The 25,873-nt window shown below is 47.9% G+C and overlaps 1 protein-coding gene across 2 annotated transcripts in view; it reads right to left on the bottom strand.

The window, feature by feature from the left end:
- Positions 1-24,209, bottom strand: part of LOC116951872 (metalloprotease TIKI1-like) — a 96,209-nt gene extending 72,000 nt beyond the window's left edge. Inside the window, exons 1-4 of one of the 2 annotated variants that reach the window (XM_076073986.1) lie at positions 24,086-24,209; positions 17,065-17,328; positions 14,570-14,753; positions 13,728-13,876 (exon numbers count right to left, since the gene is read on the bottom strand). In XM_076073986.1, the coding sequence (XP_075930101.1) occupies positions 13,728-13,876; positions 14,570-14,753; positions 17,065-17,328; positions 24,086-24,172 (684 nt within the window). In that variant the 5' untranslated portion in view covers positions 24,173-24,209. The remainder of the gene's footprint in view (positions 1-13,727; positions 13,877-14,569; positions 14,754-17,064; positions 17,329-24,085) is intronic. The other variant, XM_076073987.1, reaches the window with a different exon arrangement.
- Positions 24,210-25,873: the final 1,664 nt, after the last annotated feature.

The raw sequence follows: 25,873 nt of genomic DNA, 5'->3' as shown, positions 1-25,873 counted from the left end.
TCGCTGTTTTCCTTGAGCGGGAATCGAACTGGGATCGCCAGGTTCACAGCGCACTGCGCTAACCGCTACACTACCGCTCCCCGCAAACTCATACAAACACGCACACATGCACGTGCACGCATGTACGCACTAATACAAAGACGAGACAAAGGTCCCCCGCATAGCCTCAATAGACTGTCGGGGGAAGTGCTGTTAGCGAGTAGCACCGATGAAGGCCGGCACGGCACACCGAGGGGGTGAGGTGTGGCCGGGTCCACGCCTTTGGCCGGGCCGCGGTCAGCGCAACGCTGAACCCGGTGAACTTAGTTCAAATTGCCGGTCACGGTCAACATCGTCGGCGAGCGCTCGATTTCGAACAACAACTTCCCCTGCGTCTCCTCTCTCGAACAGATGGTTTGGCCGACGCTGCATTGGCAGCGGTGCAAGAGCGCAAATGACAACAACAACAACAACACCAAACAATTCATTTCCGTGGCTTCTCTATGTATGTCATGTGTCTCCCCGGTGCTGTGTGTGTGTGTGAACATCAGCATTGGGGGATACAAAGGCGGTAAGGCATGGTTCCGGCTGCACCACCACCCCACCCCCCCCCCCCCCCACACACACACTTCGCCACTTCGCGTGAATACGATTACCGCCTGTCCTGGTTTTTTTTTTCCCAGGATCGTCCTCTTGTAGAGGAGGCATCTATTGTCCAGGGAAGGAAGTCCCCAAGTCTTTACAATTCCATTGTTGCTGCGCGTTACGCAATGCAGGTTTCCCCTCGCCTTATGCCGGTTTGGAATCGGGTGATTTCGCGTCAATGCGGCGAATCTATTTCTACCCAGCATTCACTCTCCCTGTATTGCGGTTTAAATCTCCTCGTATGCATCGATGCAGTTGTGTGTGTAGCGGTTCGCGCGCTGCGCTGCAAGCCTGGGCATTTCCTAGGTCGCCACTGGGGAGACAAAGGCGGCCGGGCGTGGTGCTGGACACCCGCCCCCTCGTGCGCCGTGCCGGCCTTCATAGGTGCTGCTCGCTAACAGCACTTGCCCCAACAGTCTGGGGGATATTTGTCTCTGTCTTGAACGCACCACTCGGCAAACAGCTGTCTCCCGCGGTTTCGCTATGTGCGCCCTTTTCTTGAAACGCATCTACTACTGCCACACACACAGAGAGGGGGACCTGTAGTAGCAGTAGTAATTATAATAATACTGCAGGTTGCGTTTAAAAGTACTTCTTTCATTCTAGATTTGAAGTTTTCGTGACTGCAATGATCCATACTCTTTGGTCCTTTCGGTAACGTAATCTTATTTCATCTTCCGCTATTGTGAGATATTGTTCTTCCCACGATATGTCCCAATTATATATTTTTTTATCTCAAGACGTGGCAACCCTACAGCACTGGCCATTTCTACAAGATGCAGTACCAGTACTTATGAGTGTGTGGGTCTCAGCGTGAGTCTATGTAGTTATATGGGCCTTTTAGTGAGTTTATGGACCATGCAAGTGAATGTGAGTCCATGGGGCATCTATGTGAGTCAATAGGTATCTGTGTAAGTCTGCGGGTTCTACGCGGCAGCCTTTGGATCTATCTTAAAGGATGATTGAACGCGGCTCGAGAAGAGGCACAGAACTCAATGCGAAGAGAAAATCTGAGCAGTGAATCCCATTCAATAAATCGGACGCGTGGCTTAGAATAAATGGATCTATGGGTCTCTTTGAAAGCCTGTGGATCATATACGCGTATATGATCCACAGGCCTCTATGTGAGTCCATGGCTTATAGATTTCCACAAGACAAAGCAGTTCGTTGGGCTATCATTTGCGGCCAGGTCGCTTCTGAAAACGAAGCTAATAGCTCAGTGGACTTTAATTGGTATATTTAATATAGTTTAATTTTGTTTGTATCTTTTTTGTGATTTGCTTACCTTACCTATACCTTGCACTCCTATCGTGTTTCTCTACTGTTTTTTGTTGTCACGGATGACCCCGTGCGAAAAAGAGCTTCATAGCTCATCGGATTCCTCCGGTTCAAATACAAATCCTGATTCTGAAATCTACGCGTTCTATGTGGAAGTCTACGCATCTCTATTTCGGACCCACGTGCAGCCACGAGGCTTCTGGCTTAGTCGAAGAAAAATACGAATATTTACACCGGTTGGCGCAGCGGATCTTGGAATGGCACGGTGAACGAGCGCGTGTTTGCACGTCGAGTGACAGACTTTGTCGACACACGTTTCTTGACACGTCTAGCCATGAGGCACATGCTAGACAAACACACACGCACGCTGACTCTACACAGAACACAAACACACACGCACGCTGACTCTACACAGAACACAAACACACGCACACGCGCAATCACGCCGTGCACGCATCCATATATGCGCACACGCGTGCTTGCATGCGTACACACGCTGTATATACACAACGAGACAAAGATGCCCCGCATAGCCTGAACGGACTGTTGGGGCAAGTGCCGTTAGCGAGCACGTGAGGGGGTGGGTTGGCCAGCACCATACCCCAGTGGCGATGTTTACTCATTTGAGGCTGAGTCGACCTAGGAGAGGCCCGTGACCGGCGGTTCAGATCATCGTCACCGGTGTTGGCCGTGAGCGGGAATCGAACTCTGGTCACCGGATTCGTAGCGCAGCGCACCACATGCACGCGCAAATGAAAAGGCAAAGAACCCCCAGATAGCCTTTAACAGAGTTGGGGCAAAGTGCTGTTCGCACAGCAATTTCAAGGGCGAGTGGCCAGCACCCTGCCTGGCCGCCTTTGTCTCTTCAGCGATGATGTTAACACATTAGGCCATGTAGTCCTGGGAGACTCAGGACCGGCTGTGATATTCGTCACTGACGTTCAGCACGTGCAGGAATCCAACTCGTGTCGCAGTTCGCTACGTATATACAAACGAAGACGCACACACACAAACACGCGCGAGCTAGTGCGCATAAACACACGGACATGCGCACATAAACACACACGCAACATGTATACACATCCCCACTGATTCACCTAAATACACAAAGACACAGATCCCCCGTGTAGCCTTAACAGACTGTTGAGGCAAGTGTTGTTCGCGAGCACTTATGAAGGCCGGCACGGCACACGAGGGGGTGGGTGGCCAGCACCACGCCCGACCGCCTTTGTCTCCCTAGTGGCAATGTTTACACACCGCACCAGGTACTCATTTGAGGCTGGGTGGACCTAGGAGAGGCCCGGGACCGGTTAAGATAATCGTCACTGGTGTTGGCCCTGAGCGGGAATCGAACCCGTGTCTCCAGGTTCATAGCGCGGCGCGCTAACCGCTACACTATCGCTCCCCACTAACTAACACACACACACAATGACACTCACACTAACACACACTCACACCAACACACATTAACACACACACACACTAACGCACATTCACACACACTCGCACTAACACACACTGACACACACACTAACACACACACATTCACAAACTCACAATAACACACACACTAACGCACATTCACACACACTCGCACTAACACACAATGATACTAACACACGCACATTCACACACACTCGCACTAACACACACATTCGCGCACAGCCAAAATCGCTTTGGTATTCTAACCAAGTCAAACTATTTGATTTCAAAACTTGCTCTCAAAATAAATATTTGATTTTAAAAAAATGTCAGAAATGTAAAAATAATAAACGAAAGCAAATTTATTTCAAAATATTTAGAGTGGGATTTTTATTTTATTTTATATTCATATCTAAATTGTAATCCTCACAACCATCGTCGCACGAAACAGACTCTAACACAAAAGCACGTGGTCACCTCACTGACACAGACACACACACACCTGATTAATCTCATAGCTGCTAACCCATCACGGTTTACCCTACACTATACACTACACTATCATACCGTGTCAACCCATACGGTTTACCCTACACTACACACTACACTATCATACCGTGTCAACCCATACGGTTTACCCTACACTATACACTATACTATCATACCGTGTCAACCCATACGGTTTACCCTACACTATACACTACACTATCATACCGTGTCAACCCATACGGTTTACCCTACACTACACACTACACTATCATACCGTGTCAACCCATACAGTTTACCCTACACTACACACTACACTATCATACCGTGTCAACCCATACAGTTTACCCTACACTATACACTACACTATCATACCGTGTCAACCCATGAGGTTTACCCTACACTATACACTACACTATCATACCGTGTCAACTCATACGGTTTACCCTACACTATACACTACACTATCATACCGTGTCAACCCATACAGTTTACCCTACACTATACACTACACTATCATACCGTGTCAACCCATACAGTTTACCCTACACTGTACACTACACTATCATACCGTGTCAACCCATACAGTTTACCCTACACTATACACTACACTATCATACCGTGTCAACCCATACAGTTTACCCTACACTACACACTACACTATCATACCGTGTCAACCCATACAGTTTACCCTACACTATACACTACACTATCATACCGTGTCAACCCATACAGTTTACCCTACACTATACACTATACTATCATACCGTGTCAACCCATACGGTTTACCCTACACTATACACTACACTATCATACCGTGTCAACCCATACGGTTTACCCTACACTACACACTACACTATCATACCGTGTCAACCCATACAGTTTACCCTACACTACACACTACACTATCATACCGTGTCAACCCATACAGTTTACCCTACACTATACACTACACTATCATACCGTGTCAACCCATGAGGTTTACCCTACACTATACACTACACTATCATACCGTGTCAACTCATACGGTTTACCCTACACTATACACTACACTATCATACCGTGTCAACCCATACAGTTTACCCTACACTATACACTACACTATCATACCGTGTCAACCCATACAGTTTACCCTACACTGTACACTACACTATCATACCGTGTCAACCCATACAGTTTACCCTACACTATACACTACACTATCATACCGTGTCAACCCATACAGTTTACCCTACACTACACACTACACTATCATACCGTGTCAACCCATACAGTTTACCCTACACTATACACTACACTATCATACCGTGTCAACCCATACAGTTTACCCTACACTATACACTACACTATCATACCGTGTCAACCCATACAGTTTACCCTACACTATACACTACACTATCATACCGTGTCAACCCATACAGTTTACCCTACACTATACAGTACACTATCATACCGTGTCAACCCATAAGGTTTACCCTACACTATACACTACGCTATCATACCGTGTCAACCCATACAGTTTACCCTACACTATACACTACACTAGCATACCGTGTCAACCCATACGGTTTACCCTACACTATATACTACACTATCATACCGTGTCAACCCATACAGTTTACCCTACACTATACACTACACTATCATACCGTGTCAACCCATACAGTTTACCCTACACTATACACTACACTATCATACCGTGTCAACCCATAAGGTTTACCCTACACTACACACTACACTATCATACCGTGTCAACCCATACAGTTTACCCTACACTATACACTACACTATCATACCGTGTCAACCCATACAGTTTACCCTACACTATACACTACACTATCATACCGTGTCAACCCATACAGTTTACCCTACACTATACACTACACTAGCATACCGTGTCAACCGATAAGGTTTACCCTACACTATACACTACACTATCATACCGTGTCAACCCATACAGTTTACCCTACACTATACACTACACTATCATACCGTGTCAACCCATACGGTTTACCCTACACTATACACTACACTATCATACCGTGTCAACCCATACAGTTTACCCTACACTATACACTACACTATCATACCGTGTCAACCCATACAGTTTACCCTACACTATACACTACACTATCATACCGTGTCAACCCATACAGTTTACCCTATACTATACACTACACTATCATACCGTGTCAACCCATACAGTTTACCCTACACTATACACTACACTATCATACCGTGGCAACCCATACGGTTTACCCTACACTATACACTACACTATCATACCGTGTCAACCCATACAGTTTACCCTACACTATACACTACACTATCATACCGTGTCAACCCATACAGTTTACCCTACACTATACACTACACTAGCATACCGTGTCAACCGATAAGGTTTACCCTACACTATACACTACACTATCATACCGTGTCAACCCATACAGTTTACCCTACACTATACACTACACTATCATACCGTGTCAACCCATACAGTTTACCCTACACTATACACTACACTATCATACCGTGTCAACCCATACAGTTTACCCTACACTATACACTACACTAGCATACCGTGTCAACCCATACAGTTTACCCTACACTATACACTACACTATCATACCGTGTCAACCCATACAGTTTACCCTACACTATACACTACACTATCATACCGTGTCAACCCATACAGTTTACCCTACACTATACACTACACTATCATACCGTGTCAACCCATACAGTTTACCCTACAATACACACTACACTATCATACCGTGTCAACCCATACAGTTTTCTCTACAGTATACACTACACTATCATACCGGGTCAACCCATACAGTTTACCCTACAATACACACTACACTATCATACCGTGTCAACCCATACAGTTTTCTCTACAGTATACACTACACTATCATACCGGGTCAACCTATACAGTTTTCCCCGTATTCTTTGTACAGGTAAATTGAGTGTTCAGGTCCGCCCGGCGTACAGCCGTTTCAATAGGGGCGCATGTTTTTTTGTCTTATATGTTTGTGTTTCTCGCTTGTGATGGAGACTTTGTAGGATGAACGTTGAGATTTATAAGGGGCACGGGGTGACCAATGAGGTCTGAATTGGTCCATAATAAGGTAGGGCACTGATAAGGGTTTTTACAGGTTTGTAATCTGGGCATCTGTAAAAAAAGCGCTTTATAGCTCATCGGATTTCTCAAGTACAAATCAACATTCTGATTCTGATATTCTGAATCGAGACTACTCTGAAACAAATTAAAACAAAATCTGGCACGGTCACGGATGATCTGGGATTGCGTTTTGTTGTTGTCGTTCGGATTCTACCGACAGTGTGACGTCGCTGCCGCGGTTTTCCCGCCAAAAGTGTGCGTCACGTGCTGTCGGGTGAGGTAATGTTGTTGGCACAAAGACAAATGAGTTCAGAAAACAAAAAAAAACGTGTTGTTTATCTTGCTCCTCAAAAGTCAATCTTCTGTGTGTGTCACTCCTGTGTGTGTCACTCCTGTGTGTGTCACTTCTCATTTCTGTGTGTGTCACTTCTCACTTCTGTGTGTGTCACTTCTGTGTGTGTCACTTCTCACTTCTGTGTGGGTCACTTCTCACTTCTATGTGTGTCACTTCTGTGTGTGTCACTTCTGTGTGTGTCACTTCTGTGTGTGTCACTTCTGTGTGTGTCACTTCTCACTTCTGTGTGTGTCACGTCTGTGTGTGTGTCACTTCTGTGTGTGTCACTTCTCACTTCTGTGTGTGTCACTCTTGTGTGTGTCACTTCTGTGTGTGTCACTTCTCACTTCTGTGTGTGTCACTCTTGTGTGTGTCACTTCTGGGTGTGTCACTTCTGTGTGTGTCACTTCTCACTTCTGTGTGTGTCACTTCTGTGTGTGTCACTTCTGTGTGTGTCACTTCTGTGTGTGTCACTTCTCACTTCTGTGTGTGTCACTTCTGTGTGTGTCACTTCTGTGTGTGTCCCTTCTCGCTTCTGTGTGTGTCACTTCTTTGTGTGTAACTTCTCACTTCTGTGTGTGTCACTCTTGTGTGTGTCACTTCTGTGTGTGTCACTTCTGTGTGTGTCACTTCTCACTTCTGTGTGTGTCACTTCTATGTGTGTCACTTCTCACTTCTGTGTGTGTCACTTCTGTGTGTGACACTTCTGTGTGTGTCACTTCTGTGTGTGTCACTTCTGTGTGTGTCACTTCTCACTTCTGTGGGTGTCACTTCTGTGTGTGACACTTCTGTGTGTGTCACTTCTGTGTGTGTCACTTCTGTGTGTGTCACTTCTGTGTGTGTCACTTCTCACTTCTGTGTGTGTCACTTCTGTGTGTGTCACTTCTGTGTGTGTCACTTCTCACTTCTGTGTGTGTCACTTCTGTGTGTGTCACTTCTGTGTGTGTCACTTCTGTGTGTGTCACTTCTCACTTCTGTGTGTGTCACTTCTGTGTGTGTCACTTCTGTGTGTGTCACTTCTCACTTCTGTGTGTGTCACTTCTGTGTGTGTCACTTCTGTGTGTGTCACTTCTGTGTGTGTCACTTCTCACTTCTGTGTGTGTCACTTCTGTGTGTGTCACTTCTGTGTGTGTCACTTCTCACTTCTGTGTGTGTCACTTCTGTGTGTGTCACTTCTGTGTGTATCACTTCTCACTTCTGTGTGTGTCACTTCTCACTTCTGTGTGTGTCACTTCTGTGTGTGTCACTTCTGTGTGTGTCAATTCTCACTTCTGTGTGTGTCACTTCTGTGTGTGTCACTTCTCACTTCTGTGTGTGTCACTTCTGTGTGTGTCACTTCTGTGTGTGTCACTTCTCACTTCTGTGTGTGTCACTTCTGTATGTGTCACTTCTGTGTGTGTCACTTCTATGTGTGTCACTTCTCACTTCTGTATGTGTCACTTCTGTGTGTGTCACTTCTATGTGTGTCACTTCTCAATTTTGTGTGTGTCACTTCTGTGTGTGTCACTTCTGTGTGTGTCACTTCTCACTTCTGTGTGTGTCACTTCTGTGTGTGTCACTTCTATGTGTGTCACTGCTCAATTTTGTGTGTGTCACTTCTGTGTGTGTCACTTCTGTGTGTGTGTCACTTCTATGTGTGTCACTTCTGTGTGTGTCACTTCTGTGTATGTCACTTCTCACTTCTGTGTGTGTCACTTCTGTGTGTGTCACTTCTGTGTGTGTCACTTCTCACTTCTGTGTGTGTCACTTCTCACTTCTGTGTGTGTCACTTCTGTGTGTGTCACTTCTGTGTGTGTCCCTTCTGTGTGTGTCATTTCTGTGTGTGTCACTTCTCACTTCTGTGTGTGTCTCTTCTGTGTGTGTCACTTCTCACTTCTGTGTGTGTCACTCTTGTGTGTGTCACTTCTGTGTGTGTCACTTCTCACTTCTGTGTGTGTCACTCTTGTGTGTCACTTCTGTGTGTGTCACTTCTGTGTGTGTCACTTCTCACTTCTGTGTGTGTCACTTCTGTGTGTCACTTCTGTGTGTGTCACTTCTCACTTCTGTGTGTGTCACTTCTGTGTGTGTCACTTCTGTGTGTGTCACTTCTCGCTTCTGTGTGTGTCACTTCTGTGTGTGTCACTTCTCACTTCTGTGTGTCTCACTTCTGTGTGTGTCACTTCTGTGTGTGTCACTTCTCACTTCTGTGTGTGTCACTTCTGTGTGTGTCACTTCTGTGTGTGTCACTTCTATGTGTGTCACTTCTCACTTCTGTGTGTGTCACTTCTGTGTGTGACACTTCTGTGTGTCACTTCTGTGTGTATCACTTCTCACTTCTGTGTGTGTCACTTCTCACTTCTGTGTGTGTCACTTCTGTGTGTGTCACTTCTGTGTGTGTCACTTCTCACTTCTGTGTGTGTCACTTCTGTGTGTGTCACTTCTGTGTGTGTCACTTCTCACTTCTGTGTGTGTCACTTCTGTGTGTGTTACTTCTGTGTGTGTCACTTCTATGTGTGTCACTTCTCACTTCTGTGTGTGTCACTTCTGTATGTGTCACTTCTATGTGTGTCACTTCTCATTTTTGTGTGTGTCACTTCTGTGTGTGTCACTTCTGTGTGTGTCACTTCTCACTTCTGTGTGTGTCACTTCTGTGTGTGTCACTTCTATGTGTGTCACTGCTCAATTTTGTGTGTGTCACTTCTGTGTGTGTCACTTCTGTGTGTGTCACTTCTATGTGTGTCACTTCTGTGTGTGTCACTTCTGTGTATGTCACTTCTCACTTTTGTGTGTGTCACTTCTGTGTGTGTCACTTCTGTGTGTGTCACTTCTCACTTCTGTGTGTGTCACTTCTCACTTCTGTGTGTGTCACTTCTGTGTGTGTCACTTCTGTGTGTGTCCCTTCTGTGTGTGTCATTTCTGTGTGTGTCACTTCTCACTTCTGTGTGTGTCTCTTCTGTCTGTGTCACTTCTGTGTGTGTCACTTCTGTGTGTGTCACTTCTCACTTCTGTGTGTGTCACTTCTGTGTGTGTCACTTCTCACTTCTGTGTGTGTCACTTCTCACTTCTGTGTGTGTCACTTCTGTGTGTGTCACTTCTGTGTGTGTCCCTTCTGTGTGTGTCATTTCTGTGTGTGTCACTTCTCACTTCTGTGTGTGTCACTTCTGTGTGTGTCACTTCTCACTTCTGTGTGTGTCACTTCTGTGTGTGTCACTTCTCACTTCTGTGTGTGTCACTTCTCACTTCTGTGTGTGTCACTTCTGTGTGTGTCACTTCTGTGTGTGTCCCTTCTGTGTGTGTCATTTCTCACTTCTGTGTGTGTCACTTCTTTGCGTGTAATTTTTGTGTGTGTCACTTCTGTGTGTGTCACTTCTCAATTTTGTGTTTGTCACTTCTGTGTGTGTCACTTCTGTGTGTGTCACTTCTGTGTGTGTCACTTCTCAATTTTGTGTGTGTCACTTCTGTGTGTGTCACTTCTCTGTGTGTCACTTCTGTGTGTGTCACTTCTATGTGTGTGACTTCTGTGTTTGTCACTTCTGTGTGTGTCACTTCTGTGTGTGTCACTTCTCACTTCTGTGTGTGTCACTTCTGTGTGTGTCACTTCTATGTGTGTCACTTCTCACTTCTGTGTGTGTCACTTCTGTGTGTGTCACTTCTGTGTGTGTCACTTCTCACTTCTGTGTGTGTCACTTCTGTGTGTGTCACTTCTCACTTCTGTGTGTGTCACTTCTGTGTGTGTCACTTCTGTGTCTGTCACTTCTCACTTCTGTGTGTGTCACTTCTGTGTGTGTCATTTCTGTGTGTGTCACTTCTATGTGTGTCACTTTTTTGTGTGTCACGTCTGTGTGTGTCACTTCTGTGTGTGTCACTTCTATGTGTGTCACTTCTCACTTCTGTGTGTGTCACTTCTGTGTGTGTCATTTCTGTGTGTGTCACTTCTATGTGTGTCACTTTTGTGTGTGTCACGTCTGTGTGTCACTTCTGTGTGTGTCACTTCTATGTGTGTCACTTCTCAATTTTGTGTGTGTCACTTCTGTGTGTCTCACGTCTGTGTGTGTCACTTCTGTGTGTGTCACTCTTGTGTGTGTCACTTCTAACTTCTGTGTGTGTCACTTCTGTATGTGTCACTCCTGTGTGTGTCACTTCTGTGTGTATCACTTCTGTGTGTGTCACTTCTGTGTGTGTCACTTCTCACTTCTGTGTGTCACTCTTGTGTGTGTCACTTCTCACGTCTGTGTGTGCCACTTCTGTGTGTATCACTTCTATGTGTGTCACTTCTGTGTGTGTCACTTCTGTGTGTGTCACTTCTCACTTCTGTTTGTGTCACTTCTGTGTGTGACACTTCTGTGTGTATCACTTCTCACTTCTGTGTGTGTCACTTCTGTGTGTGTCACTTCTATGTGTGTCACTGCTCAATTTTGTGTGTGTCACTTCTGTGTGTGTCACTTCTGTGTGTGTCACTTCTATGTGTGTCACTTCTCACTTCTGTGTGTGTCACTTCTGTGTCTGTCATTTCTGTGTGTGTCACTTCTATGTGTGTCACTTTTTTGTGTGTCACGTCTGTGTGTGTCACTTCTGTGTGTGTCACTTCTATGTGTGTCACTTCTCACTTCTGTGTGTGTCACTTCTGTGTGTGTCATTTCTGTGTGTGTCACTTCTATGTGTGTCACTTTTGTGTGTGTCACGTCTGTGTGTCACTTCTGTGTGTGTCACTTCTATGTGTGTCACTTCTCAATTTTGTGTGTGTCACTTCTGTGTGTCTCACGTCTGTGTGTGTCACTTCTGTGTGTGTCACTCTTGTGTGTGTCACTTCTCACTTCTGTGTGTGTCACTTCTGTATGTGTCACTCCTGTGTGTGTCACTTCTGTGTGTATCACTTCTGTGTGTGTCACTTCTGTGTGTGTCACTTCTCACTTCTGTGTGTCACTCTTGTGTGTGTCACTTCTCACGTCTGTGTGTGCCACTTCTGTGTGTATCACTTCTATGTGTGTCACTTCTGTGTGTGTCACTTCTGTGTGTGTCACTTCTCACTTCTGTTTGTGTCACTTCTGTGTGTGACACTTCTGTGTGTATCACTTCTCACTTCTGTGTGTGTCACTTCTGTGTGTGTCAATTCTGTGTGTGTCATTTCTGTGTGTGTCACTTCTGTGTGTGTCACTTCTGTGTGTCACTTCTATGTGTGTCACTTCTAATTTCTGTGTGTGTCACTTGTGTGTGTCACTTCTCACTTCTGTGTGTGTGTGTGTCACTGCTCACCTCTGTGTGTCACTCTCCCTCCTGTGTGTGTCACTGTCCACCGAGGTGTGTGTGTCACTACTTTACTTATGCGCGTGTGTGTGTGTCACTGTCCACCTGTGTATGTGGGTGTGTCACCGCCCACACCTGTGTATGTGTGTCACCGCCCACACCTGTGTGTGTGTGTCACTACTCACCTATGCGCGTGTGTGTGTGTCACTGTCCACCTGTGTATGTGGGTTTGTCACCGCTCACTTATTCGCGTGTGTGTGTCACTGTCCACCTGTGTATGTGTGTCACCACCCACACCTGTGTGTGTGTGTCACCACCCACACCTGTGTGTGTGTGTCACCACCCACACCTGTGTGTGTGTGTGTCACCTGTGTGTGTGTGTCACCACCCACACCTGTGTGTGTGTGTCACCTGTGTGTGTGTGTGTCACCACCCACACCTGTGTGTGTGTGTGTCACCACCCACACCTGTGTGTGTGTGTCACCTGTGTGTGTGTGTGTCACCACCCACACCTGTGTGTGTGTGTGTCACCACCCACACCTGTGTGTGTGTGTCACCACCCACACCTGTGTGTGTGTGTGTGTCACCAACCACACCTGTGTGTGTGTCACCACCCACACCTGTGTGTGTGTGTCACCACCCACACCTGTGTGTGTGTGTCACCACCCACACCTGTGTGTGTGTGTCACCACCCACACCTGTGTGTGTGTGTGTGTCACCAACCACACCTGTGTGTGTGTCACCACCCACACCTGTGTGTGTGTGTCACCACCCACACCTGTGTGTGTGTGTCACCGCCCACACCTGTGTGTGTGTGTCACCTGTGTGTGTGTGTCACCACCCACACCTGTGTGTGTGTGTCACCACCCACACCTGTGTGTGTGTGTCACCACCCACACCTGTGTGTGTGTGTGTGTCACCAACCACACCTGTGTGTGTGTCACCACCCACACCTGTGTGTGTGTGTCACCACCCACACCTGTGTGTGTGTGTCACCACCCACACCTGTGTGTGTGTGTGTGTCACCAACCACACCTGTGTGTGTGTCACCACCCACACCTGTGTGTGTGTGTCACCACCCACACCTGTGTGTGTGTGTCACCGCCCACACCTGTGTGTGTGTGTCACCTGTGTGTGTGTGTCACCACCCACACCTGTGTGTGTGTGTCACCACCCACACCTGTGTGTGTGTGTCACCTGTGTGTGTGCGTGTCACCTGTGTGTGTGTGTCACCTGTGCGGTGCTGAGGCGGTTGAGCGGCGCGCACTGCTCGTGGACGAGCTCCACGGCGCCCAGGTGCTTGCGCGCGCGCGCGGCCTCGCGCGCCAGGTGCACGTCCAGCAGAGGGGGCGAGTGACTCCCTCCTCCTCCTCCTGCTCCTCCTCCTCGTCCACAAACACAAAGATCCCCAGTATGGCCTTCAAAGAGAGAGTGTCGGGGCAAGTGCTGTTCGCGGGCAGCACCTATGAAGGCCGGCACGCGGCCTACATAGATGCTCCTCATTTACACACGCAAGACAAAGATCCCCCGTATAGGCTAAGCAGACTGTCGGGGCAAGTGCTGTTAGCGAGCAGCACCTATGAAGGCCGGCGCGGAACGCGAGGGGGTGGGTGGCCAGCACCACGCCAGCCCGCCTTTGTCTCCCCAGTGATGATGTTTTTGCACATAGCACCAGGCGCTCATTTGAGGCTGAGTCGATCTACACTATCATACCGTGTCAACCCGGTTCAGATCATTGTCGCTGGTGTTGGTCGACGGGTTCGTAGCGTAGCGCACTAATCGCTACCCCACCACTCCCCACACACAGACACACAGACACACGCACAACCATAAAGATCCCCCCCGCGATGGCCTTGAACACCTGTTTTCCACTGAACTATGCCGGGGGCCGTGGCGTGCCAGCACGGCACGGTGTCAAGCTGTTGTTTTTTTTTTTCCACTGCAACAGCCGAGCCGCGCCGCTGACGTCACGCGCCAACGTGTCGATTCAAACGGCGCCCCCACCCCACTCCCCACCCCCTCCCCACCCCTGCGCTAAACCCCACCACGGCAATGTGGAATTTCCACCGCCTCACCTTCCCGGGCGGATGCTCTGAGGGCCGCCTCGCTGAGCCAGGGCAGGAGCAGGAGGAGCCAGATGGGGCGCTTGCGACGCCACTCGCCGCCCGAGAGGCTCACGAGGAGGGGGTCCCTCCTGCGGCTGCCCCCCTCTCGAGCCCCCCAGCCCAGCAGCCGCCGTCTCACGTACGCCAGGTGACGCTACGACGACAAGGACAAGGACGACGACAACAACGACAACAACAATAACCATTGTGAAGTGTTTGTGTTGTTCGTTTAGAGATCGCGTGAATAGAAATGCGTCGTAAAACCCGCCAGCACCAGACACAGCCAATTAGTAAGGGAGCCGCGGTGGATAGGAGATGTTAGCTACCTCGCCTGGTATACAGGAGGTCGTGGGTTCGATCCCAACCCTTACGCCTGCTGCTGTATATTTGGAGTTTTCGTGTGTCTCTCTCTCTCTCTCCTTGGTCGCGTGGATTTTTATCCGGGTCCTCCGGTTTTCACTCCACATTTAGCATCAACATCACCACGTGTTTAGATCATTTGGCTGCAATAAATGTCCACGTGATAAGCCACTTCGTTGAGCTATCATCTGTGGCCAGGTCGCTTCTGAATAAGAGCTATACATAGCTCAGTGGGTCTTACCTGCTAAAATGTAAAAAAAAAATAGTTACATCAAGTTAAAGGTTTATCACGTACACAAAACGTGCCAATTAGTTACTACTTCCTCACACCGGTGTGCTGAAGAGTAAAACATCTCAACATTTACAATTCAAGTTCGACGTTTTTCCCTGACTATTGCAACCAGCATCATCAGGCGAGTATGGATTAATGTTGGTCGTCAAAAGCCTATGCGTTAACCTGACAGCGATAACGCAACAACAACGTTACAGTGGAGGGTGAAGGTAACAAGCGCACACCACGCATTCCGCTTGTAACATAGCCAGGGTCGGGCTATATACGTAACCTGTCCTCTCATCCTCTGAGTGTAAACTTATCCAGAGCCACCCTCGTTGACAATGCAGCCTCCTCATCCCCTGCACCAGCGTCCCTCCCCAAAGCAATCTGCCCGACACTTTTCACGTACAATCGATGTTGTGTCAGTTTCAAGAGGTATAGATTCACGACTGCAAATCGTAAAACTTTGTACGATTAACACGACGTCTATTGACTCTTTCACCCGCACCTACCTATCCACGGTGACGAGATGTTAACTCCCTCGCCTGGTATGCAGGAGGTTCGTGGGTTCAATCCCGACTCTGACGCCTGCTGCTGTATATTTGGAGTTTGCGTGTCTCTCTCTCTTTCGCCGAGGTCGCGTGGATTTTTCTCGGGGCCCTCTGGTCTTTCCCTTCACGTTTAAGAATCGCCATCACGCGTTTCGAGTGTTAGGCTGCTCTAAATTCCCACACTATGATGAGCCGCTTGGTTGAGCAATCATTTGTGGCCAGGTCGCATCTGAAAAAGAGCTATAGAGCTCAGTGGGCCCTTACCTGGTAAAATAAAAGTTTATATATTTTTTTTATTTATAGTCGCGAGTGGGGAGCAAAGTTAACTGATGTCCATCCCCCGCTCACCCGAGTCTGCCAAGCAGTGGAGGGTTTAAGGTTGCAGCCCAACCGCCCCCCACCCATCCTTAACGCCAACTGCGCCCTCCCCCCACCTTAATAAGAGCTAAAGGGGCAGCCCTGCAAGTGCTAGCTCATGCTGCCACAACGCATGCATAATGACGCGGTGAGTCTGCGTCTCGAGTTGCGTACTGCCCCAACTCTTCACACGTGATCAACGCGTTATTTTCCCCGAGCCTGGCCCAGCTTGGCCCCCCGAGCAAGGTTTTAATGTATTCCCAGCTCGGCTAGGTGAAATTTCCAGTGGAAGTAAAAACCTATACTGTGCTGGCCCCGTGCTGGCCCTGGGGTGGCATGGCTCGAATGTACCAGTGGAACATAACCCATCACGCGAACTCCAATCATCCTCACAGCAGCAGCGGCTTTCAGCTGGCCATCGAACAAATAGGGTCACCGCATCACCCGCTGTCAGATGCGCTTCTGCGGCCGTCTGGAACACGCTCTCTCTCCCGAGATTATGACGCCACTGGAGCTGTGCGCTTTTAAATCTAGATTGAAAACTCGTCTTTTTATAACTAATTGTTGTGTTTAGATTATTGTTGTCCTTCCCCCGCACCTCCGATTTAGCGCAGTTGGCTACGTACGGTGCAAAAGAAGTCCAACATACATACATAGAATTGTCCGATACCACTTTAACATATATAGAGAGGACTGCAGAGCTTGGGAAATTGTTGGTAGCAACCGCCTCACCGGCTGCTGCTTTCCAGCTCATTCGATATCCCTCGGCGATTGCGAGCGATGCGATTTGCAACGATTTCGATGCCGACGCTGCAGACAAAACCTCAACGGGCACAATTTATCAACGACAACAACAAAGAAGAAGAAGAAGAACGCGCGTGTCACACGACGTTGCCCGGTAACCACCCGGCGGCGGCTGTCACCTTGAGACGCAGGTAGAGCTCCCGGGGCAGCAGGGAGGGCAGGCTCTGCCCGCGGGGCAGCAGCTGGCAGCGGGCCAACTCGGAGACGGTGTGCGGGTCGGAGACGTCGAGCTCGAGGTAGACGCGCTCGCTGGAGGAGAAGGCGCGCTTGGCATTGAGCGCCACGTAGTCCCAGACGCGCGTGTACGGGACGTGGATGGTGCCGAAGAGGTACGCGGGCGGGTGCCGCGACACGCTCCACAGGTACGAGTTCATCCGCGACACCTGGCGGCGGCGGCGGTGGTGGGCGCGACAGAGTGGAGGGGTGGCACGGAGGTACACGGAGGTGGAACGGAGGCATAAAGAGGTGAACGGTGGTGGAACAAGACGTTGGACGGGGGCTGAGCCGGCTGTCCTCCGCATGCCCCCGTGGTTCAAAGTACCAAAATGTTCCCCGAGAGCGGATTTTCGGAAGCTGCCGAGCTGCGCCGCGTGTCGTGCATATCTGCTCTCGAACGTTTGACACGCACGGACACTCCGCGCGTCCGATTAGCTCCAAGGTTTGGCTACGTCGTGCGGTGCGAAAGAAGTTCAACATAACGATCAAACCTGTTCGATGCCAGCGGTAGTACGACCGTGGCAAACACGTCTTTAAGATGGTCGCGCGCGTGGTGCAAGCATATTTAAGATAGTAGCAATGCGTGGTACAAGCATCTATTAGATCGTCGCAGTGGGTGGCTAAATCATCTTTAACATCGCGTAAGTGCATGCCAATAGCATATTGAAGTTATCAACTAAACTATATTTATTTTACAAGGTAAGGCCCGCTGAGCCATATAGCTCTTTTTCAGAAGCGACCTGGCTATCACCAATGATAGCTCCACGAAGTGGGTTTGTCATTGTGTGGAAATGCATAGCAGCAAATCCATGGGACCACGAGGAGAGAGAGACACGCAAACTCCAAAAAAAAATAGGCGTCAGCGTCGGGATCGAAACCACGACCTCCTGTATCCCAGGTGAGGTTGTTATAATCTCGCCACCGCGGCATTGCATATTCAGCAACTAAACTATATTTATTTTATAAGGAACGCCTCACCGGTTCTCATGACTAATCTTCTACGCGACCTTACCCGAACACCTCTGTTATGGGGAATATTGGTCGCGAAATACTCCTACGTGTTACACCGAAGTCTTTTTTTCGACTGCGCTCACTCCCATGTCTGTATGCATGCATGTATGTTGAAGTTTTTTCGCACCGTACGTAGCTTAACCGTCGCAATCCGAGGTGCAGGTGGTGCACAATAAACCAAACACAGAAATCAATTATAAATAAATGAGTTTGTCAATCTAGCTGATGATTTAAAAGCGCATAGCTCCAGTGGCGTCCTAATATCGGAAGAGCGTTCGATAGACGCCCGCAGATGCGCATCTGAAAGCGCGCGATGCAACACCGCACTGACCAGCGTGGTGAAGTATGGTCAAATAACCCCGGATGATAAAAAAAACAAATACATTACTCAACGCGTAACTGGTTAATGGCCAAGACATACAAATGCCGAGAAATTACGCTGTACACTACTCAATTGAGATAAGACGTAGCAGAAGCAGCAGCAGCAGCAACATCGCTCCGCTACTACTAAAACCTTGCCAGGACCTTCCCTGGAGCAGAGAAGCATAAACTCAACAGGAACGACGTTGTGGGCAATGACCCTTCTTCACCTCACTAGAAATATCACTACGAATAATGAGGCATACTGCCCATTATGCCGTCTGTTCCTGGATATATATATTTGTTTTTGTCTTTAAAGCAGTGTTACAGACGAATGTGTCGCGTTATCGGTGTTTGTGCACAACTGTCAACGTAGCAGCGGCCACGAGCACATCATTTATTTGCTCTTGAAGATGTCTTGAGACTCAGGATTTCCCTTGATAAGCGTGATAATATAATGATAATATATATTTAAGAAATAAAAAATCATCCCCCACCGCACCCACCATTCTCACGGCACGGGGAGGCTCTCATCCAGCAGTGGATTGATAAAAGAGCTCATATGGGGTCAGGGCCATGTTAAGGTTGGATGAGAGGCCTAAGGCTAATTGCAGAGAGGGACCTAACTATTTACGACATACAGCAGAGTGTTGTAAACAAAATAAAAAAAATAGCTCATCAAACATTTATTCATTAACCTTTGTAAAATTAACAAATGTATTCGACTCAGGATTACGTATGTTTAACTTCTTTCGCACCGTACGTTTTTATCAAACATAACGCAGCGCTCGGCTGCAACTATTTCTCAGCTACGTAAAAAAAAAGATTCCCTTATCTCACGCGAAGGCGTGAATGTTGTCGTCGCAATTCAAAGACGAATCAATTCTCGATAACCACGTGACTATCTATCGTTCATCTACAACACACGAGAATAACTGATAACGACGCAATGTCCCGATCCGCACAAATACGCAGAGACATCACAGCGGCGATGTCTCCAACTCCGCTAGTCCCGACGCGGTTGTCTGGCTTGACCACCTGAACGTGAAAGTGTCGCCGTCGTTGGTTGGCATGCATCTACGTCGTCAGCGGTACGAAACAACAGCAAGAAGACGAAGCTGGCACTCCAACGTGGGGCGAATGATCTCAAGGAGGGCCTTAGAAAATACGAAGTGCCTTAGTTATATTGCCTGTGGGTGTAATCCGACCCCTGTGCTACAGCAAAGATCCCCCGTGTAGCCTTAACGTACTGTTGGGGCAAGTGCCGTTAGCGAGCACCTGTTAAGGTCGGCACGGCACAAGATGCGGTGGGTGGCCAGCACCACGCCTCACCGCCTTTGTCTCCCCCAGTGGCGATGTTTACACACCGCACCAGGTACTCAGTTGAGACTGAGTCGACGTAGGCGAGGCCCAGGACCGGTTCAGATAATCGTCACTGGGTGTTTGGCCGTGAGCAGGAATTGAACTCGGGTCGCCGGGTTCGTAGCGCAGCGCGCTAACCACTACACTACCACACACACACATTACAAAAAGACAAAGATCCCCCATATAGCCGTACCAGACTGTTGGGGCAAGTGCTGTTAGCGAGCAGCACCTATTAAGGCCGGAACGGTACACGAGGGGGTGGGTGGCCAGCACCACGCCCGACCGCCTTTGTCTCCCCAGTGGCGATGTTTCCACACCGCACACACACACTACACTAGCGAACACACACACTACACTAGCGAACACACACACACTACACTAGCGAACACACACACACTACACTAGTGAACACACACACACTACACTAACGAACACACACACTACACTAGCGAACACACACACTACACTAGCGAATACACACACACACTAGCAAACACACACACACTACACTAGTGAACACACACACTACACTAGTGAACACACACACTACACTAGCGAACACACACACACTACACTAGTGAACACACACACACTACACTAGTGAACACACACACTACACTAGTGAACACACACACACTACACTAGCAAACACACACACACTACACTAGCGAACACACACACACTACACTAGTGAACACACACTACACTAGCGAACACACACACTAGTGAACACACACACACACACACACTAGTGAACACACACACTACACTAGTGAACACACACACTACACTAGTGAACACACACACACACTAAACTAGCGAACACACACACACACACTAGTGAACACACACACACTACACTAGTGAACACACACACACTAGTGAACACCCACTACACTAGTGAACACACACACATTAGTGAACACACACACACTACACTAGTGAACACACACACACTACACGAGTGAACACACACACTACACTAGCGAACACACACACTACACTAGTGAACACACACACACTACACTAGTGAACACACACACTACACTAGCGAACACACACACTACACTAGCGAACACACACACACTACACTAGTGAACACACACACACTACAACAGCGAACACACACACTACACTAGTGAACACACACACACTACACTAGTGAACACACACACATTAGTGAACACACACACACTACACTAGTGAACACACACACTCTACACGAGTGAACACACACACTACACTAGCGAACACACACACTACACTAGTGAACACACACACACTACACTAGTGAACACACACTAAACTAGCGAACACACACACACACACACTAGCGAACACACACACGCTACACCTGTGAACACACACACACTACACTAGTGAACACACACTACACTAGCGAACACACACACATTAGTGAACACACACACACTACACTAGTGAACACACACACACTACACTAGTGAACACACACACACACTAGCGAACACACACACGCTACACTAGTGAACACACACACTACACTAGCGAACACACACACTACACTAGTGAACACACACACACTAAACTAGCGAACACACACACACACTAGTGAACACACACACACTACACTCGCGAACACACACACACTAAACTAGCGAACACACTACACTCGCGAACACACACACACTAAACTAGCGAACACACACACACTAGTGAACACACACACACTACATTCGCGAACACACACACACTACACTAGTGAACACACACGCTACACTAGTGAACACACACACACTACACTAGTGAACACACAGACTACACTAGTGAACACACACACTACACTAGTGAACACACACACACACTAGTGAACACACACACTACACTAGTGAACACACACACTAGTGAACACACACACACTAGTGAACACACACACTACACTAGCGAACACACACACACTACACTAGTGAACACACACACTACACTAGTGAACACACACACTACACTAGTGAACACACACACTACACTAGTGAACACACACACTACACTAGTGAACACACACACACACTAGTGAACACACACTACACTAGTGAACACACACTACACTAGCGAACACACACACACTACACTAGTGAACACACACTACACTAGTGAACACACACTACACTAGCGAACACACACACACTACACTAGTGAACACACACACACTACACTAGTGAACACACACACACTACACTAGTGAACACACACACACTAGTGAACACACACACACTACACTAGTGAACACACACTACACTAGCGAACACACGCACTACACTAGTGAACACACACTCACTACACTAGTGAACACACACACACTACACTAGTGAACACACACTACACTAGTGAACACACACACTACAACAGCGAACACACACACACACTAGTGAACACACAGACTACACTAGTGAACACACACACTACACTAGTGAACACACACACACACTACACTAGCGAACACACACACTAGTGAACACACACACACACTACACTGGTGAACACACACACACTACACTAGTGAACACACACATACTACACTAGCGAACACACACACACACACTAGCGAACACACACACTACACTAGTGAACACACACTACACTAGTGAACACACACACTACACTAGTGAACACACACACACTACACTAGTGAACACACACACACACTACACTAGTGAACACACACACTACACTAGTTAACACACACACTACACTAGTGAACACACACACACTACAACAGCGAATACACACACACGCTACACTAGTGAACACACACACACTACACTCGCGAACACCCACACACTACACTAGTGAACACACAGACTACACTAGTGAACACACACACTACACTAGCGAACACACACACACACACTAGCGAACACACACACACTACACTAGTGAACACACACACACTACACTAGTGAACACACACACACTACACTAGTGAACACACACACACTACACTAGTGAACACACACACACACTACAACAGCGAACACACACACACACTAGTGAACACACACTACACTAGTGAACACACACACACACTAGTGAACACACACACACACACTAGTGAACACACACACACTACAACAGCGAACACACACACACTACACTAGTGAACACACACACACTACACTAGCGAACACACACACACACTAGTGAACACACACACTACACTAACGAACACACACACTACACTAGTGAACACACACACACTACACTAGTGAACACACACACACTACACTAGTGAACACACACTACACTAGCGAACACACACACACACTAGCAAACACACACACACTACACTAGTGAACACACACACACTACACTAGTGAACACACACACACACTAGTGAACACACACACACACTAGTGAACACACACACTACACTCGCGAACACACACACTACACTAGTGAACACACACACTACACTAGCGAACACACACACACACACTAGTGAACACACACACACTACACTAACGAACACACACACACACACTAGTGAACACACACACACTACACTAGTGAACACACACACTACAGTAGCGAACACACACTACACTAGTGAACACACACACTACACTAGTGAACACACACACACTACACTAGTGAACACACACACACTACACTAGCGAACACACACACTAGTGAACACACACACACTACACTAGTGAACACACACACACACACTAGTGAACACACACACTACACTAACGAACACACACACACACTAGTGAACACACACACACTACACTAGTGAACACACACACTACAGTAGCGAACACACACTACACTAGTGAACACACACACTACACTCGCGAACACACACACTACACTAGTGAACACACACACACACGCGAACACACACACACACACTAGTGAACACATACACACACTACACTAGTGAACACACACTACACTAGTGAACACACACACACACTAAACTAGCGAACACACACACACTAGTGAACACACACACACTACACTAGTGAACACACACACATACACTAGCGAACACACACACACACACTAGTGAACACACACTACACTAGTGAACACACACACACTACACTAGTGAACACACACACACACACTAGTGAACACACACACACTACACTCGCGAACACACACACACACTACACTCGCGAACACACACACACACAAACTTACATTCGACGGCGCCGGGCATGAGTCTTGCAGGGTTGGCGGCAAGATGAAAGCCCAAGAGGCGATGATTGCGAGGAGTAACGTGCTCATTGCTCACGTCTCACACTCGCTTTCCTGTAGGTGTGGCGGTGTCAACCGAAGTCTATCATCTGCTCAACAGCAACGACGACGAAATACCAACGTATGAATCGCAATTGTTCAAGTGAGATTTACTTGAATGAAATGTCCTTGCATTGAAATCTTCCGAACGTGGGTCTTCTCCAGTAAATTACTGGTTCCACATATACATTGTATATATGTGTGCATTTTTAACCGCTAATGATATTTGTTATACATCGTCGATCTGATTATACGTTCATGGCACGTCTCGCCGGTCACGTGAAGTATTCCAGAGTTTCACACGCAGCGCCTGCCCGTTCGTGTTAATTCATCCCGTGCGTTTTGGCTCTTCATTCAACTTCTCCGGACGCGCGCGTGCGCGTGTGTGTGCACGTGTGCGTGTGTGTGCGTGCGTGTGTGCGTGTGTGTGCTCAGCACGCAGGGCTGCGTCCAGTCGTGTGCGTTGACGCGTTCTGTCTTCATGAACAAAACTAAAATCTCGGAGCTGCACTTGAGTCGCAGGTGAAGTCAGAGGATTTGAATGGTGGAAACACGGATGGATGAACGGTCGATCGAAGTATGTATGGATGAATGAATGGCGAGACGAATGAATGGATGGCTAGATAGTTGGGTGACTCGATCGTTGGATAGCTAGATGTATATTATATATGACTGGATAGATGACTGGCTATATGAATGAATGGATGGATAGCGAGATCGATGGTATTGTGGATGGAGGATTCGATAGATAGATGGATGGCTAGATCAATGGTATTGTGGATGGAGGATTCGGTAGATAGATGGATGGATGGCTAGATCGATGTTATTATGGATGGAGGATTAGACAGATCGATGGATGGATGGCTAGATCGATGGTATTGTGGATGGAGGATTAGACAGATAGATGGATGGATGGCGAGATCGATGTTATTGTGGATGGAGGATTAGACAGATAGATGGATGGATGGCTAGATCGATGGTATTGTGGATGGAGGATTAGACAGATAGATGGATGGATGGCTAGATCGATGGTATTGTGGATGGATGATTCGATAGATGTGTGTATGGCTCAATCGACAGATGAGTTTGTTATCAGCGTGTGACTCAAGCTTCATCCTCTTCGAGGCACGATGTAAATCTTCGCAATGCTTATGCACCTCGGGCAGTACCCGTGAGGTCGGAGACGTTACAACGCGAGCCAATGACATCGGCCCTGAATGTTCACGGAGAAGACCCCGCCAGGCACTCGAGGAGATAGCGCCCACGTAGCGCCCCTCGAGACTTCACTGCAACAGAGAGAGGCCCCGCACTTCCGATTGGCACGGTTGGCTAAGGGCGGTGTGAAAGAAGTTCAACATGGGCACGAGGTCAGCGTTCCCTGCGCTTGCTGTTGCCGCCTTCTGCGGGTACCATTGCTGAACCTCATCTGAAGCCTACCACCCAGCGTTGGCCGGAACGAGAAGGCCGTATCGCACACGACGCAGCGGCTCGAGACCAGAGTGACTTGCGTACGCTAATTGCTACCGAGCACCACATCAATGAGAATCGTTGTCATTATCATTGATACGACTGCTCGTCAAAGTGCGCCATCTACTGCAAAGTGGACACGTGTTTTATTTCAGCGTTCACTGTTATTAAATATCCCGAAGACTTGTCTTTATAGAAAAAAACAATTATATATGTAAAACATCG

Source organism: Petromyzon marinus, chromosome 44 (genome assembly GCF_048934315.1).
Source record: "Petromyzon marinus isolate PM22_M1 ecotype Great Lakes invasive population chromosome 44, UKy_Petmar_22M1.pri1.0, whole genome shotgun sequence".
NCBI lineage: Eukaryota > Metazoa > Chordata > Hyperoartia > Petromyzontiformes > Petromyzontidae > Petromyzon > Petromyzon marinus.
Note: the sequence above shows the minus strand (reverse complement) of the source record. Positions and strands in the feature narration are given on the sequence as shown.